At 47.6% G+C, this 17,200-nt stretch overlaps 1 protein-coding gene across 1 annotated transcript in view; it reads right to left on the bottom strand.

Annotated features, from left to right (window-relative positions):
* The window catches only part of Gns (glucosamine (N-acetyl)-6-sulfatase), a 33,803-nt gene that overhangs the window by 13,224 nt on the left and 3,379 nt on the right, over positions 1-17,200 (bottom strand). The window contains exons 2-9 of the mRNA XM_032913106.1: positions 14,558-14,617; positions 11,192-11,398; positions 9,519-9,584; positions 9,028-9,126; positions 7,961-8,128; positions 5,835-5,917; positions 4,763-4,881; positions 2,798-2,901 (exon numbers count right to left, since the gene is read on the bottom strand). Of these exons, the coding sequence (XP_032768997.1) occupies positions 2,798-2,901; positions 4,763-4,881; positions 5,835-5,917; positions 7,961-8,128; positions 9,028-9,126; positions 9,519-9,584; positions 11,192-11,398; positions 14,558-14,617 (906 nt within the window). The remainder of the gene's footprint in view (positions 1-2,797; positions 2,902-4,762; positions 4,882-5,834; positions 5,918-7,960; positions 8,129-9,027; positions 9,127-9,518; positions 9,585-11,191; positions 11,399-14,557; positions 14,618-17,200) is intronic.

The following is a 17,200-nucleotide window of genomic DNA, read 5'->3' as shown; positions in this document are numbered from 1 at the left end:
CATGCAGGGCCACCTAAGGCATGGCATACAGCTCCCCAGGATCCAGGACCCCATGTAGGGCTACTGCAGGCAAGTCGCACTGCACCCCAGAAGGCACCAAAGGGTCCATTTGCCAGAAGAGCTATGAGCACCTGAGAGAGTCTAGCATCAGCAAAGGCTGAGCTGCTGTAGGTGGATCTACCCTTAGCTTCTGTACCTAGGAAGAAGCCGGGCATCACCCAGTTACACTAAGAGATGAAGGCAGCTGGAGAGATGGCTCAATGGCCGAGCACTGGCTGATTTTCCAGTGAACTTGCGTTCACTTCCTAGAACCCACATGGGGTGGCTCGTAAGTACTTCTACTATAGTTCTAGGGCAATGGTTCTCAACCTTCCTAATGTTGTGACCCTTTAATACAATTCCTCGTGTTGTGGTGACTCCCAGCCATAAAATTTTGTTGCTACTTAGTTATGTTGCTAACTGTAATTTTGCCGATATTATGAATTATAATGTAAATATCTGATATGAAGGATCTCTGATATGTTGGTGATTGGTTCTAATGTACACCAGTATATGTTACACCCGTGAGCCCAGGAAGTGTGGCAGAACACCCACCGTAATGACAGACACAGCTCTTGTCAGTCCTGACTCTACTTACTACAAAATCTGTTTTACCAATGTGGGTGTACCCCATTGTGGGTAGAGGGTGAGGTGGTCCATGTTTAGAGCACCCCTCTTTTTAGGGTATTGCAGAAGAACAAGAAGTAAACTCAGCAGATGTGAAGCCAGCTGAGAGTGAGATGGATCACACATGGGGAGAGTGTGAAGACACATCCTAGGGGAACCCCAAGCCAGAGCCTTTAAGGACAAGCAGGCTGAGGGGCTGAGAGAGCATTTCAGTCAGAAGCCGCCAATCATATCAAGGCCAGGAGGAGAAAAGGCCAGGAAGAGAGAGACCGTCCACTTAAGAGGGGAGAATGGTTAGCGCAGATGCTGCCTCCTGCCCTCTGCTGTCTGGTTCTAACGTCTTTCCTTCTCATTGCTCTGCTGGGTGCTGGACACACAGACTGGGTAACTCCATTCTTCTCAACATTGTTGTCTGTGCTCCAAAGCCCAGACCTCTCCTGCTGTAGCTAAGCTTCCCTAACACAGGACTATGAATTAACCTTCCCCTGCTGCTCCCTGCTACGCCCAGGAGTCCGGGTGTGCAATGCCAACATAAGGCACTGGATGGACACTAGCTGACAGGGAGGGTGGGCTCAGCTACAATGACTGAATTCTAAAGCAGGGCTCTGCTGCTTTCAGTTGTGAGTTTAGATAAACCAATTCACTCAATCCCACAGGCTCTTCCTGGATAGCATGGGGGTCATGGGACCTGCTGGGTTCTGGAGGTTGGGTGAGTTATTCACACAGCACTCAGACCACCACCTGTTGCTATGGACTAGCTCTGATGAACTAGACACCATTTCAGTTGCTTAGGAGAGGCGAGGCCTCCAATTTTACCATATACTTGGCGTGATTAAGCTACTGAGAAGAATGGCTTGTTCCTCCCACAGCTGACAGAACATGCAGTCCCAGGCTCCATGTTTCTCAGAAGTGCACCGCCTGCTAATATGGACTTTGCACTCAGGTAAAAACCTCAGGAAGGTACACTTAGGATCTGCTGACTTCCCAGCCGGCCTGCTTTGGAAGGATAGACCTGTTCAGAAAGTGCCAAAATGTGTGGTGGAACATGGGCCTTAGGAGGAAATGTAACTCAGATGACAGCTATGAAGGCCGCTGTATCTTTCTTGGACAGTTTAACAGTGAAGCACCAAGAGCGCTGGGACAGGAAGTAGAAGAAAGGTGGGGAGTGAGGAGTGCCAGCGCCCACCACCAAACACAGGCTGCCCAGAGTACCCACTACCCAGATGCCTGGGTCATCTTGCAGTTTAAATCCAATTATGTGTTTGTTCCTCTTCTCTGGTCTCAGAGCTTAGGTGTTGATATTGAATCAAGAAGAGAGAAGACAGAGCTGGGATTTCCTACTGTCATCTCCTGACCAGTAGGGAAAAGTGTTTAGGATCAAGGTGGCCAGCACTTCTATGAACAAAGTACTCCAATGAGATAGCCAATGGGGGCAACAGAGGATGCGGAGTATCACAAGCCAGAAGGGAACCAGAAAGGCTTATGTCAGGAAGGGGAAATTCCTAGATAGTATGCTCTCCTGATGTGTGGACTCAGGAACTTGAGAAGTAAGGGTCTGCAAGTTCAGGACATGGTGAGGTTCACAAGCTACTCCCCTTAGGGTTCATATAAACAAGCAAAGCAGGTGGAGAGAGGAGTGTTGGGTGGCGTGGTCTGCTACCTGAGAGGGCCCCAGCAAACTGCCTCTCACGAACCAATGCCCATTTGTGAGTCAGTATGAAGGGTGATCACTGAGATCAAGAAGACATTTTCTTAACCAATGAAAATTAGAAGAACCTTTCTCTTTGTTCTCCTTGAGTTCCTACCTTGGGCCTCTACATGTATTCATATACATGTACACACATATGCATGTAACCGCCTACATCCATACACAGAACACACATGAAAACTGTTAGGAAAATCCAGTTTCAGGCAGTGATTCTGAGAGAGTCACTAGTGCTGGAAGTACACCTTGAAATGAACCACTGAGTGGAAATTCACAGGGGCAGCAGACAGCTGCAGGAGAAACAGGCCACTCCTTCCAAGGTTCGCACACGGAAGAGCATGTGGCCAGCCTTCCTCTCCAGGAGGGACAGCCACTTTCTCGAGCCACATGCCACACATACAGGATCAGCTGCCGTCGGGCACCTACCTTGCTTGTCTGGTTTGGTTTGATCCCAGGCCCTCGAACCAACAGTGGAACTTTGATATCAAACTCATAGAGTTGTCGTTTGTCTATTGGCAAAGAGAACTGCCCTGCAACAAAACACACGGAGTCAACACAGAGCCAGGACAGCGTGCGGCACACACGCCACTGAGGTGCTGAAACACTAAGATGTCTCAATTGGCTTTTAAGATTTATTTTTTACTCATGTGTTCTCTCTCTCTCTCTCTCTCTCTCTCTCTCTCTCTCTCTCTGTGTGTGTGTGTGTGTGTGTGTGTGTTTAATGTACGTCAGGAGGTTTAGAAGGAGGTGTTGGGTCTCCCAGAGCTGGTTATGGGCAGCCTGGAGGCACCTGACATGGGCACTGAACTCGGGTCCTTTGGGTGCACTCTACTGAACCCGAAGCCATCTCTCCAGCCCCTTAACTCTAGTTTTGTAACAGAGAACTTACCCTTGCCTAGGTTTCTTTTCAACACAGGGCAGGAAAAATAATGAGCTTACCTTCTCTAGATAAATAACTAAGAAGAACGTGTTCTAAACAGGACAAATGAAGAAAAAATAATGTCTGGAAAGGAATGAAAGACAAATACACACTCATTTATGTGTATGTGGCCAGACCCGGGCAGATGGTGTCACCTCAGACAGTGCCAAATAAGGGAGGACCGTACCCTGTCCCCCTGAGACCCTGTAGTGGCAGGCCACAGAACGAGAACAAACCTGAGGAATTCCAACAGAATAAGGAAGGACAGAGCATGGGTGTCAACGGCTGGCCAAGTTCAGTCTGAGGAAGTTTTAACTTGCAGAGGGAATCACAAGAACAGGTTTATAGAAGGGACCAGGTTAGACCCCATGACCCACCCATCAACACTGGTACCCCAAGTGAGACAGCCAGACACGGTGGGCCTCACAACTTGAGATGCTTGGTGCAGCTCTGCACCACTGAGGCAGCCTGCTGGCCTGAAGGTCACCCACGTCAGGTCTCAGCTCTCACTCCCAGGCTATACTGGGGGGAATGAGCAAGCAAGGCCTCACAAGACAGCAGCTAGCCAAGCCAGAATAAGAACTGCTGTGAGGATAAGAAGCACTCTTTTCAGTAGATCAGTAGCACCCGAGACTTAGAGGCACTCAAAATTCAAGACTCTCTGCTTGACAAATTACATGGGCCTGGAAACATTTGTTAACTCGTAAGTGCCTGCGAATGCTTCAAAACGTTTAGAAAAACAGCCAGACCCCATGGTACTCGATAATCCCAAGACTCTAGAGGCCAAGGCATCAGGGTCACAAGGTTAAGGCCAACCTAAGAGATGAAGCAAGACCCCGATCGAACACCCAAAGGCTGGGGATGTAGCTCAGCAGTAGAGCATTGCCTAGCGTGTACAAGGGCCTCAGTCTAAAGTCAGCACGGCAGATCCCACATGCCTCCCCCACAGCACCCCACCACACACACACACACACACACACACACACACACACACACACACACACACACACACACACACTGAAGGCAGGAAGAACACTGCAGCTGAAAACTTGAGCGGGAAGATGGTTTTTTGTTGGTTCTCCCTACCACAACGAGGCAGGATCTATGCTGACCAGACTGGCCTCAAACTCGAGGGCTCAAGCACTCCCCAAATTACAAGATTAATAATAAAACTGTGCTTGCAAGAAAACTTTGTTTCCCATCTACAACAACACATTCCCTAAGTTCCACTTGTCCTACAGACGCAAGATCTCACTTTTCCCACAGCTGTCTCTAACTTCATAAATGATTCTGTGCTCCTGCCTGAGATCAGCTAGCTTAGCATCTCAAACAGCGAATTATGAAGCCTGGCTTCTTGTGTGCAAATGCTTTCTACCTGGGGGGTCCTGAGATGAGAGCCTCGGCCTGGTGAGTGCACAGCTGTAGAGTGCTTGATTGAGGGTGTGACAGCACACATCCTGCCTGCCGCTCACCTGTATGGTAGCCATTGTCTGAGGTATAGAAGATGTACGTGTTGTCCAGCTCGCCAGTCGAGTCCAATCTCTTCACCAGTTTCTCCACAAGATCATCAACTGAGAGCAGAGTTTGCCACCTGGAAGACACAGGATGGAGGTGACAGACGTCAGGGGCAATGGCAGCACAGAAACACTCATCCCAGTAAAGCAGACAGCTAATGCTCAACTCTGTCCCCTAGACTCCATCACTGCAAATTCTGCAGCACAGTAAGTACTTCACCAAGTCTGTTTCCAAAGAATGCGCTAGTTTTACTGTTCACAGCTTGCTGTGTGAGAACAGAGCTAATCAGAAAGGGAAGATGGTAATTCAGAACAGAGTACTACAGACTGCACTACTGTTTAACAGTCCGAATACTAGGCACTGACCTATAGGCAGGAGGCCAAAGTTGGTTTTGTCTATTGCCTGTTTTTATAAAGTTTTATTGGCACGTAGCAATATTCTCATATTGCCTAAGGCTGCCTTTGTTTTGGGACACATGGTCTGCAGTCTTCTTTTTTTTCTTTTTTTTTTTTTTTCGGAGCGGGGGACCGAACCCAGGGCCTTGCGGTTGCTAGGCAAGCGCTCTACCACTGAGCTAAATCCCCAACCCCCATGGTCTGCAGTCTTACAACATTTACTTTATTATTATCTGGTGCTACAAAAAATGTTTACTGACCTCTGGTCCAAATTCTAAAAGAAAGCAGTGAACTTTTAAAAATTGACATATCACGCCCTACAAATTCCAAACATCAAATTTAAATACTTTCTCCAATATTTGGGCTGATTTTTATATAACCTTTTCTTTAAGCATGGGGAAATTCTCAAGCAAATAATTCCAGTTTGTCATATTCTTTACTAGGTCTTCCCATGGATGGCTTAGTCAACCTTGGGGTCCAAGGGTACCTCGTGCAGTTGAACATGAGGCGTTCTGCGTGCTTCTGAGGCGGCAGGCCCCACAGCGTGTCTCCCACTGAGCTGCTATTGTTGGCTCAGGACAGATGTCTGACAACAGAGCCCCACACTGCGAGCGAGCGGAGTGGCAGTGCTTACCTCCTTCTGAAGGCGTCATCTAAGAACTTTATTGAGGAATTCGTCATGGGAGTCTTGGCTTGCCTAATTAACCAGTGCTTGTTCTAAGATTCAGAAGAAACAGTCGTTAACAGCAAGTCACCACGGTCACAGCAGAGATCCCTAGAGTCCGTAAGCAAAGGATCATTCACCCGTTAGCCAACTGCCTAGAACTACTGAAGCCATGCTAGACTATGCCAGGTTGCCTTCTCCTCCTGTGCTCCTACAGCGGCCTCGCAGATGAACGCCATCTCTCCACCAACCTCTATTGGGAAGCACCGTGACATTCTTCTGTTGGGTGCAGCGATCAGAGACTCTAGTGAGCACCCCCATCCCCTCCCGCCACCAAGCTGAAGTGAGATTCAGTTGGTAACTCTGATCCTACATCAACTATGGCTACAAATGGGCAAGTACTAACTTACCCCTCTCTATTCTGCCTGTGAGCCCCTGCTTTCCACTGATCTGTCAACTCAAGGGACTGGTATCCCTGGGGGAAATTCTGTACTCGAATTTAAAGCTTCAAGTTCTGCACATTCTGGAATAGCAGAGTGTAGAAGCTTGGTTCCCAGCACCCACACCACAAGGGACAACTGCCTGTTCTAGGGCAACTGGGCCCTCTTCTGGCCTTCTTGGGTACTGCGCTCACACAAACAAACCACACCAAAGACAAGACACATACATGAACGTTTAAAACTAAAAACGAAATCTTAAAAAATTAACAAAACCTCCTTCAAGTCCAGTTCTGGAGGGTCCTTTTATTTACATAAAAGCCACAATTTAGTGACAAAAAGACCTCCAGATGCCATCAGCTCTTCATGCACTCACAATAAAACTACATTTCTCCAACCATTCTCTGGTTAATAGGCTTTAGAAATTTGTTCTTAAACCCTCCTGTTGGAGGCTCCTATCAGCTCGCATGTGACCGGAACAGCCTATTGTGGTCACTTATCTAACCCAAGGATTTCAGTATTGCTGCCCTCAGTAATACTGAAATATTAAAATGTTTCCAGTAACTCTTTGTGGAACACAAAATTGAGACCAGTCCACTAGTTTAAAATCAGCTTCTCAACCCGATTTAAGAAGCACATGCCTGAGTTGTGGCACAGAGTACAGCAGCTGTATCTCTACATTTTAATCATTACCGTAATCAAAGGCTCGAGACCTGCCACCTTAGGGAGGGCAACAGGAGGGCAAGCATCTGGTCATCACACAGGCAGAGCCTGATGCTTCTGCGTCTGAGTCAATATGAGCTTCGTGACTTCTAGGGAAGACCCAAGCAGTGGAGACCTGCCCACAGCCTTAGCCAAGGGAAGCATAACTGCCTGACTGAGGAATACTTTGAGGAGGCACAGACCTCTGATCCCAGCCCAGAGGTTAGGAGGCAAAGGCACGAAGGCCACTGTGAGTTTGAGGCCAGCCTGGTCTACAGAGAGAGAGAGAGAGAGAGAGAGAGAGAGAGAGAGAGAGAGAGACAGACAGACAGACAGACAGACAGACACACACACACACAGACAGAGACAGAGACAGTGTCTCACAAAACAAACTAAGGAACACAGTTTGGGAGACAGTGAACGGAAGGAGAGAATGGTGTGTGGGGGTGTTTCTGTTGCTGAAAATCTGACTTCTGTTTAAGGGAGAAAGAACCCTCATATGTGGACTTATGGCTTATTAGGCGAATTTAAGGGACAAGCGGTGTTAACTGAAGAGGCCCCTGCTTGAGCTGTGGCATTTAATCATGCACCCTGCCACCTCCACACTATGCTGTGCCTCTCCTCTCCATCCTATGCCTTAGGTGAGAGTCACCAAGGCAGCTGCAAGTGCAAATGTCCCTAGGGGCTTGGCTTAGCTTCTTCTAGAACAGAGGAGGTAGGAGACATGCTTACAGTCAATCGGGAGCGACAGTGCCTTTACCGTTCTAGGAATCTCTTCTAACGGCCCACTGGATGTGTGGTAGGGACTTTATCTGTATCTTTAAAAACATTTCTACCATCTGTTGTACAGGTACAACAGTCCCTCCAGGAGAGCTCACAGGAACCCCCTTCCAAGGCTTGAAGCTTCCTGACCAGCAGGTTACAGTGAGAGCGGCTTACTTGAAGGATCAGACCTACCGTCCCATGGATGTTGAAGTTCTTGTTTCTTGGTGCGATGACATTGGGGAAAGCCTTCTGGTACTGGGGTGCGGCTGTCCACGGTGAGTGGGGCGCTGGAGTGGAGATCATCATGAAGAATGGCTCCGAGTTGGACTTGTAGTCCAGGAAGTCCAGGGAGAGATTGGCCTGACACACACAGAGAGCTGTCATCGCCTACCCCTGCCTAGCAACTGTGCATCCAATAGGGAAGCTGCTCTTGGTAGACTGAGAGCACGCAGGGTCAGCGTGGATACCAATCTCAGACTTATTCACTTCGTGGTCATGTGCAGCACACTGCTGGTATAATACATCAGGTCTGACCACGCCAAGGTCTGAGCCTTGAGAAGTCCACCAAGAGAGTAACTGAGACCTCAAGTTTATAAGACAGAGATTATGTTTCCCAAATAGTAAGGAATAGTAAACAGTCCATTTTAATATTAATATTAACTTATAGTAATGATGCCTTAAGGAATGGTAAGAGGACCAGAGCTCAGTCATGCTGCCTACCCCTCATCCAAACATCAGATCTTCAGGTTTCTGCTCAGAAGCTACCTATCTCACCTACCGAATATTCTCAACTACAAATGACCGTGTGTACAGAACCACGGCCCCGCGCACATGTGAGATTCCAGCCGGGAAGATGTCGCCTTCCACGGACCTGGCTTTGCCCTTTCCAGGGAACCACTCCTGGGCTATGTGCTAGACTGTTTGGTGAATGAGCCCTCAGCGGAGGGTTTCCCTTAGAAACACGTCAGGAGGGAAGAGTCTGCCTGACTCTGGCGCTTACATGCGCACAGCCTCGTCCACAGAGGCCTGTAAAGGACACCACAGTCGCAGGCAGAGGCGTTTACCTCTGCAGAATAGGAGATTCGAGTCTTGGCTTACATGCAGAGAAAATCAGCCTAGAGGTCTTTAATAAGCTGGAACTATTCTTTGGCAGACAGACCAGGTCACTGTGCACTTCTGTTTGCTGGTACAAATTGGACTCAGTTGCTGTCTAGACCAAGCAGTCCTGTGTGAGGCAGGGTCCTGGCCTCAGAACTTACCAGAACGTCTGTCAGGTAGTCCACGCTATAGTTCTCGCCATGTCTGCGTGCCTTCCCGTTGATAGAGAGGGTGTAGTTATAGTATTTAGAATTCTTTTCCTACATGAAACAGGAAGTAAAATTTGGGAGGAAGTCACTGTACAAAGCCAAAGTGAGACCTCCTGCTGGGCTAAGCACACTGTTTAAAGGTGATAAGGCAGAGGGGGACAGCTGCCATGTCAATACTGAATTGGGTTTGAGGAGCATTACATAGACTAGCAGGATTTCATTAATCCACGCTGTTTTAATGCTTTCCAGATGTGGGTCAGGAAGATCAGGGAGTCACGTGGCTCGGAACACTAATGGCAGGAAAACACCTTGGACAGGTGACTGTCATCACAGAGGCAAAGCATTTGCCGGAATACTTGTGGTGGTATGGGGCTGAGTCAGAGGATACATGTTCGGTGTCTCTGGGCTGTGTCTAGTTCTCTCTCACCGCAGCACTCACTTACCAAGGCATACCAGTAACTCCAGCCCAGAGGCACGTGCTCCAGTCCACCCGCATCCGGGGCTCCATACTGAAAGGACAGCAGAGCATGGTGTTAGGGCTCCTTAGAGTCCAGACAGGAACAGGCAACACAGGAAACCTTTCAACCAGTGCCTGAGACAACGGGTGTACAACCTCCCCAAACATACAAGCTAGGTAAAGAGAAACGAACTGTGCAACCCAAGCCCTCTCTTCAGCAGTCAGTACCTGTGTCACTGTGCTAAGCTGGCCTGCCACTGTCTTGAATGGCCAGTGTGCATTCAGTCATTTAAATGTACAAAGCTGTCTTGTGAAATGTGAGTGCCGCAGACCTCAGATGTCAGTGCAGATGGCTTTGTTTGTACACAGCCAGGCAAGCTCACCATGGAGTGCCCACAGCTGCATCTCTGCTATGGTGGCCCTGGCTGTAGCTCTAGGAGACGTGTGGCCTTTAAGCCCAACATCTGCCATCTAGCTATTACAGGGAACCTAGTCATGGGTGAGGGCCGTAGAACAACTGAATAATCTAAATGACACTTGGCTGTTTACAGCCAAGAGAAGCAGATGCTTGCCTATTGCTTCGGTTGTCCTGATAAAATCTACTTCTGAGACTCACTTTATTTGGTAAAATGATTAGAAGAGACCACAGCACACTATCCTCTACCTAAATACACTTTAGTATTGTCCATTTAAGGCAGAACGGAATCTCTGAACACTGTCTCTGCACTAAACAGTTCCCCTGAAATGACCGTCAATGCAAAGTAGTCCAAGTTCCCTTATGACCATCGAGTTGCCCCGACCCTGCAACAGAGCGTCTTCCTGCTTCTCATGATTCTTTCAAACTGACTCATCTTGCCTCAAGCCCACAGTTCACAGTCCCCCCAATGACAGGAAGGAAGGAAGAACAGAAAATTCATGTGACATGAAGACCTGTAGCTATGACAGGAAAAGAATGTCAGAAAACCTCTTTATCCAGCACTCCAGTTTAACTATCACTAGAGAGAACCTCCAACCACACCCCCCCGCCACACCCAATACATAATTTCCTTTAAGCACAGAGTCTAAGAAAACTGAGACCAAGGTGGTGCACTTGGGACTATGAAGCCCTGAATGGCAGCCCACAGTGAGGCACCACACCCCATGCAGGCCCACGAGGCCAGCATCAACCGCCCAGACACAGCCTCACAGCCCATGGGGCGCTGTCCTCTCCACAGGCTGGTCTCACTTCTAGTCTGTCCTCACTCTGCAGGTCAAAACATGAGTTGTACATTGAATTGTTCTAATTCAGAGATGATTCTAAGAGACCTGAGCAAATCGTCTAGCCCTTCCCCCTTGACACTGGAAAAGGGGAAATGGAACAAAGCCACCGTGACACCCACATGACCAGAAGAATCCCAGATGAAGAGGGGGGAGGGGAAGGGGTCCTAACACTTAGGACAATTTGTAACTAGATGTGGTGGAGGCTGTGTGGGAAAAAAGTAACCACAGAGCCAGGCACATAATGTGTTTGTCCAATTAATGGGCAGATCAGCAAAAAGCTACTTAGAACCAAACCCTTGAATAGTGTGACTTGAAAAATGGAGAAAAATGATTATCAGGAGATAAATTACTTCCCATTTTAAATGCTGTTGTAAGAAAGGAAAAGATCGTTCGACATACCTCATTTAAATACTTCCCAGCAAAAAAGGTTTGATAGCCGCACACCAACTTAAGGATCGCTGGGAAGGTGTATGGCTCCTGGATCTTCTGCCAGGACTTGCTACTGCAGTTCCCCTCCAAAGTGTTGTTGACGACGTGATGGTTGTGTGGGTACTTCCCAGTCAGGATGCTGGCTCTGCTGGGGCAGCAGAGAGCACTGGGCACATACTAGAGAGCGGGTGGGAGGCAGAGGGTGAGATTCACTGAGGGGGAAGAGGAAGGCACAACGCTCTGTTTTCATTCCAGCCTCTCACTGAGCAGAGATCGTTCTTTATATATGACACACACCAGAGCCGCTTGAGTCACTCGTCAGAGACCACACAGCAGATTACAAAGTAAAGTCAGTGAACTAATTGTTACTTGAGGAGAGGGGACCAGGAGGCAGGGAAGAGAGGAGGTGGGACTGGATATATATGTCACAATTAAACCCATCACTTCTGGATGCCTACATAAAAACCCATCATCCGTGATCCATGTTGGCAGCGTTGTCACCTTAAGTACTAAATTTGGTTTTGCTGCTGTTTTTCTGCTTTTCAAGTTGGATTTAACCTTTTCTCCCCCTTTGGTGCCTGGACTTAAAAATCAGGACCAAGCAAATGTTACACACATGTTCCACCACTGAGCTAAGCCTCCAGTTCTGACTGGCACTTTAAGATACTCGTGAGGGTGACACACAACAATCAACTCCCTCCCCCTCCCCCTTTAAGTCATATGTTATTTGTCCTTTGCAATTCTTTTTAAGTTTTCGCTTTAAAATATGTTAGTTCTGTACGCATATGTACGTGTCTTTATGAGTGTCTGTCACTTGTGTGGGGGTGCACACATGGAAGCTAGGAGAGGGTGACATTCTCACAGTGGGGCCATCGGCCTGCTAATGGTTGATGCTACACGCCAGTCTTCAGGATTGTTCAGCAAGCAGCTTTAACTGCGGAACCTCCTTTCCTGCCCCGACTTCTACAATTTCTACGTTGACCGTTCCTCTTGCCTGGCCTTGGCAGCTTGAACTGTTGAATTGGTGCAGCCTAGAGTCGCCCAAAGTGGGAGTTTCAACTGAGGGACTGTCCAGATCAAACTAACCTGTGGGCATGTCTACGGGGGACTGCCTTGATTGTTAATTGATGCAGGAGGGCCATGCCTGTTGTGGGTGACGGCATTCTTAAGCAGTTGGTACCGGATTGTATACGAAAGCTAAATAAGCCATCGAGGTGACACGCACCGTTAGTCCCAGCACTTGGAAGGCAGAGGCAGGTCCATCTCTGAGTCCGGGACCAGCCTGGTCTAGAGCGTAAGTTCCAGTGCAGCCAGGACTACACAGGGAAAACAAACAAACAAACAGTAATAAAAGCCTTGAGTCAGTTGAGCATGGGCTTGCACAGAGCCCACAAGGCCAGCAGGCAGTCTTCCTCTCTGGCTTCTGCTTGAGTCCGGCCTGACGTCCCTCAGTTATGAACTGTGACCATATGTGTACCTACTAAAAGTTTTCTGCCCCAAGCTGCCTTTGGTCAGAGCGTTTTACCACAGCAGAAAGGAAACTAGAACATTTCCCTTTCTGCTTTTTGACCTTTTATGGTCAGTGCCACATTATTACTGAAGTTTTATATCTCATCTTAGTACTGCACTAAAGGGTTTCCTCTCTGGTGCTGACAAAACCCAACTGACCTTGGGCCTGGGTCTAATCCATTGGATGAGCGTGTACACAGCATGTCTGATGTCCTCGTACCAATCCCCAGCACCAAACAAGAAATACTGTCTTAACTATTCTTACTTAGATTTAGAATCATCTAGTTGGGTCTTGACAAAAAGTCTTAAAACTTTAATTAGAAGTATATTTTATAATAGTGTCTTTACATAGAAATGATGTGTTTAGCAACACAGCAAGCATTTTCTCAAAAAAGTACTGTGGCTTGTATAATTTTATTTATTTAATTAATTATTTTTGCAATAGGATCTCACTATGTAGCCCTGGCTGGCCTCAAACTCACAAAGATCTGCCTGCCTGTGCTTCCCAGTGTTAGGGCTAAAGGCGTGCTCCACTATCCTGGCTTACGTGAAGAAGTCATAGCCATTTCTGGCCACCTACCTGTTGTTCCTAGCGTGAATTTTTTGCTGCTAAATGGAACTTTTTGTTCTTCCATATTTTTCTTTCCTTCCTTCCTTCCTTCCTTCCTTCCTTCCTTCCTTCCTTCCTTCCTTCCTTTCTTTCTTCTCTAAAGTCTCACTATGTAACCCCAGGCTGGCCTGGAACTTGAACCCACAGAGATCTCCCAGTCTCTGCCTCCTGAGTGCTGGAATTAGGGGCGCGTACCACCACACTGGGTTCTATTTTAAGTTGGACTGAGTTTTCCAGGTTAAAATGAACTCTTCCTCCCTTCAATTACTCCCTCTGTGGACAACACCTAATCCACGAAGAACTTGCTGTGACCTCATCCATCATGTGCTGATTCGTGGAGTCCCAATGACCCTGAGGACTGTACCAACTTCAATTAAAGCGGGGAAACCAAAATCCAGAAGGGAGTTAGGAGCAGGCGAATAAAGAAATAAAAGTGTATTCAGAACCAGGCAGTCTGGCTGCGGAGTCTATGCTTAAACCGGAGCACGGCACTGTGTTTCCGTTCGGTGTGTCTCCTGGTGCGAGGCCACCATGCCATCGCTTATAGAGTTTTGTGTGAGGTGAGGTCTGCTTTGGGATCTCTGACTCCGTGCAGGCTCTGTGTGTGTGTGTGTGTGTGTGTGTGTGTGTGTGTGTGTGTGTGTGTGTGTGTGTGTGTGTGTGTGTGTGTGTGTGTTCTCGGTACCATGACCTTTGTCAGGGTTAGCTAGCAGGGCTCAGGAAGCTCTTACTCTGTAGCAACTTACACAGCATAAATGCTCTTGGTTTGTACGAGTTTCAACCCTCAAACACTAAGGACTTCAATAACATTCCCAAGTTATGTAGCACTGTAGCTTAGAAATTACCAGCAATTAGTCAGGTAATCAGCACATGCATTCAATCCCAGCACTTGAGAAGCAGAGGCAGACATATCTCTGTGAGTTCAAGACTAGCCTGGTCTACAGAGTGAGTTCTAGGACAGCCAGAACTACATAGTGAGACCTTGTTTCAAAAAGAATAAAAATAAAAATCAGCAATTTATCATTTCAATTAAAAAATAAAACTCGTCAGACTGGGTATTTCATTAAAAAACAGAAACAAAACAAACAAACAAACAAACAAAAAACAACACAAAAGCAAAAATCTACCCACATAAACCACACTGGAACTCAAACATGAGGTTTCTTTCTGGGTTGTGATATGATATCTAACGACATCACATTGGCTTCTAAACTTACAGCGCTGGAGAAAGTCATCCCCTTCTCTCCGATGAGGGCCTTGGTTTTCTTTAGTGGGGTCTACAAAGTAAACAGTTAAACAATTGTTAAACAATGTCTGATAAAATCCAGAAAGCAGAATTTATGGTTTGTTACAACTTAAATTTTTATTTTATCTTATGTGTATGGATGTTTTGCCTGCCCGTGTATGTCTGTGCGCCGTGCGCATGCGTGCAGGGCCTGCAGAGGACTGAAGAGGGTGTTAGATCCTCTGGAAATGGACAGAGACATATCGACTGTTAGTGGGTCTTCTGCAGGAAGGGGTACTCTTAACCTTTCTTCCTTTCTTCCAGCCACCTCTGCAGCTCCTTTCCTTTTATCCTAATCATTTATTTCCAAATTCCAGCTCTGACACAAAGTTGAAAGTAATGATTCTGGAGATGAACCAAACAGGTTTGGTTACAGTCAGGTAAACCCTGTGCAAGCAGGAAGCAAAAGTGCATAGCTGATAACATTGTTCCGTCTATGGGGACTGCAGGTAATGAAATCACAGTGCTTTCTTATTTGTCAATAACCCCAAGGCATGGACTAATCAGCAAGGAAACTTCCAATCATTAATGGGGAAGTAAGGCAAACTTAAGATTCTGAAAGCCAGACAAGGTCGCCAGGCTCACAGCCTGCTTCCAACCTTACACATTCAATGATGGATCCCCGCCCAATACCATAAGGACTCTACTGGCTAGTCCCCTGCAGTGGCACCTGAACCAGATGATAGCATGTGTATAGAGGTGCACACAGACCCTGTCAAACATAAACATAATTACTGCAGGGCTGGGGATTGAACCCGGGACCTTGAGTTCCCAGGCAAGCACTCTCCCAATTGAGCTACATATCTAGGCCTACTGGTGTATTTCATCTGCACTTCTCATCTTTTGTGCATCCCCCAAGATTTGAAAAAGGACAGGGGGAAAGTTAACTTCACCCCAGAAGGCAGTTATGTTAACTACCTGTCGAAGGCACACTGGTCTGTCTTCACTTCCTGGACAGCAAAAACTAACTACCAAGGATGAGGCTCATGTGGGGGCCCGGGAGGATTCTGAAATACGTTTCAGACCCAAGAACAGAATGTATACGGTCTCATGTCCACCTGGCGCAGTAATTCCTTAAAGACTGCACCTCCGGATATATGCCCAGTTAACCAGAGTCTCACTTTCAGCAACATGTATATAGCTTTTCCCACTGACTATAAGCCTAAGCTGCTTGTAGGCTCCACAGGACAACAATTCCAAGTTGTTCTAGTCAGGCTTTGATGGTGCCAATAGTGGACCCTCAAGAGATGCCACAGAAGGTCTGTGCTAAGCTGCTGAAGCAAGGGCACTGGCTGTCCTTACCACTGGTGCCAAGCTCAGGAAGCAACAGTGGCTTAGCCAGGGACCTAAGTTACCATGAGGCAATGGACAGAGACTACACATGGGAAGTGCACCCAGAGCAGCGGTCTTCAACCTGTGGGTTGAGACCCTTTTGGGGGGCGGGGTGGTGTCACACATCAGATATTCACATTAAGGTAGCAAAATCGCAGTTAAGAAGTAGCGACAAAAATAATTTTGCAGTTGGGGGTCGCCATGATGAGAGGTATTAAAGGCCGCACGCAGCATTAGGAAGACTGAGAACCAGTGGTGTAGAGAAAGAATGAGAACCGAGTGGGATTCGTTATCAAATTGATAAGCATGCAAAACTACAGACAGTGTTATGTTTACAGGCGGACCCTGGCGTATCATGTGCTAATCTCAGCAAACCCTGAGCTGGGCGAGGGTGGGTAGGAAGCACTGTCTTACCCGCCCTTGCCACTGCTTTAGGACCTGAGCAAGGTAACCAATGACCTCAGTAACCAATGACCTCAGGTAGTGTGGGGGAGAGAGAGAGAGAGAGAGAGAGAGAGAGAGAGAGAGAGAGAGAGAGAGAGAGAACAGCAGGCGATGTGACACACATGGTGGGGAAAAAAGCAGGAACCAACCAGGAAGGCCCTTACAGCAGGGAGCCTTGCTGAGAACCCCAGAGGGAGGGGTAAGGTCACAAGGACCCAGGAGTGGAGCTCGCTGGCTGCAGCCAGCAAACTGCCCAACCCAGCACACGGGAAGAAGCAACTGTGGAAGAAATAGCCCGAGAGACGGAAGGGGAAGAGTGGAAGACGAGGCTGCCCGGGCATTAAGGTTTAGAGCTTTACGTTGTCATCTACGCATGGTTGAACAAGCAAGAGAGGGCACCATACTGAAAAGAACTTTCCACGCTAATCTGAAGGGACGGTGACTGGTCAAGTGGAAGCCATGTGACGGAATTAAGAAACAGCCACTTTCACTCTCAAGAGCAAATGTGTGACTTTATTTACCCTAAGCAAATTCCCTGTTCTAAAACATCAAAAGACTCCCTGACTTTCCTGATCCCGATGATTCCCGTAACTCAGTGGCCGACTTTCATCTCGCGTTAGGCAAAGCAATGCCATATTTATTCTTTCCCTACATTCCCGCATGGCCCCTGACCAAACGCCCCCTTCTCCTAAAGTAAACGTCTTAAATGACAACCTGTGCTTTTGTGAGTAATAGTCCACCACACCATCATTAAGGTGGGAGTGGGGGGGTGGGTGGGAAGCCACATCCTGTTAAAATG

Source organism: Rattus rattus, chromosome 1 (assembly GCF_011064425.1).
Source record: "Rattus rattus isolate New Zealand chromosome 1, Rrattus_CSIRO_v1, whole genome shotgun sequence".
NCBI classification, from domain to species: Eukaryota; Metazoa; Chordata; class Mammalia; order Rodentia; family Muridae; genus Rattus; species Rattus rattus.
Note: the sequence above shows the minus strand (reverse complement) of the source record. Positions and strands in the feature narration are given on the sequence as shown.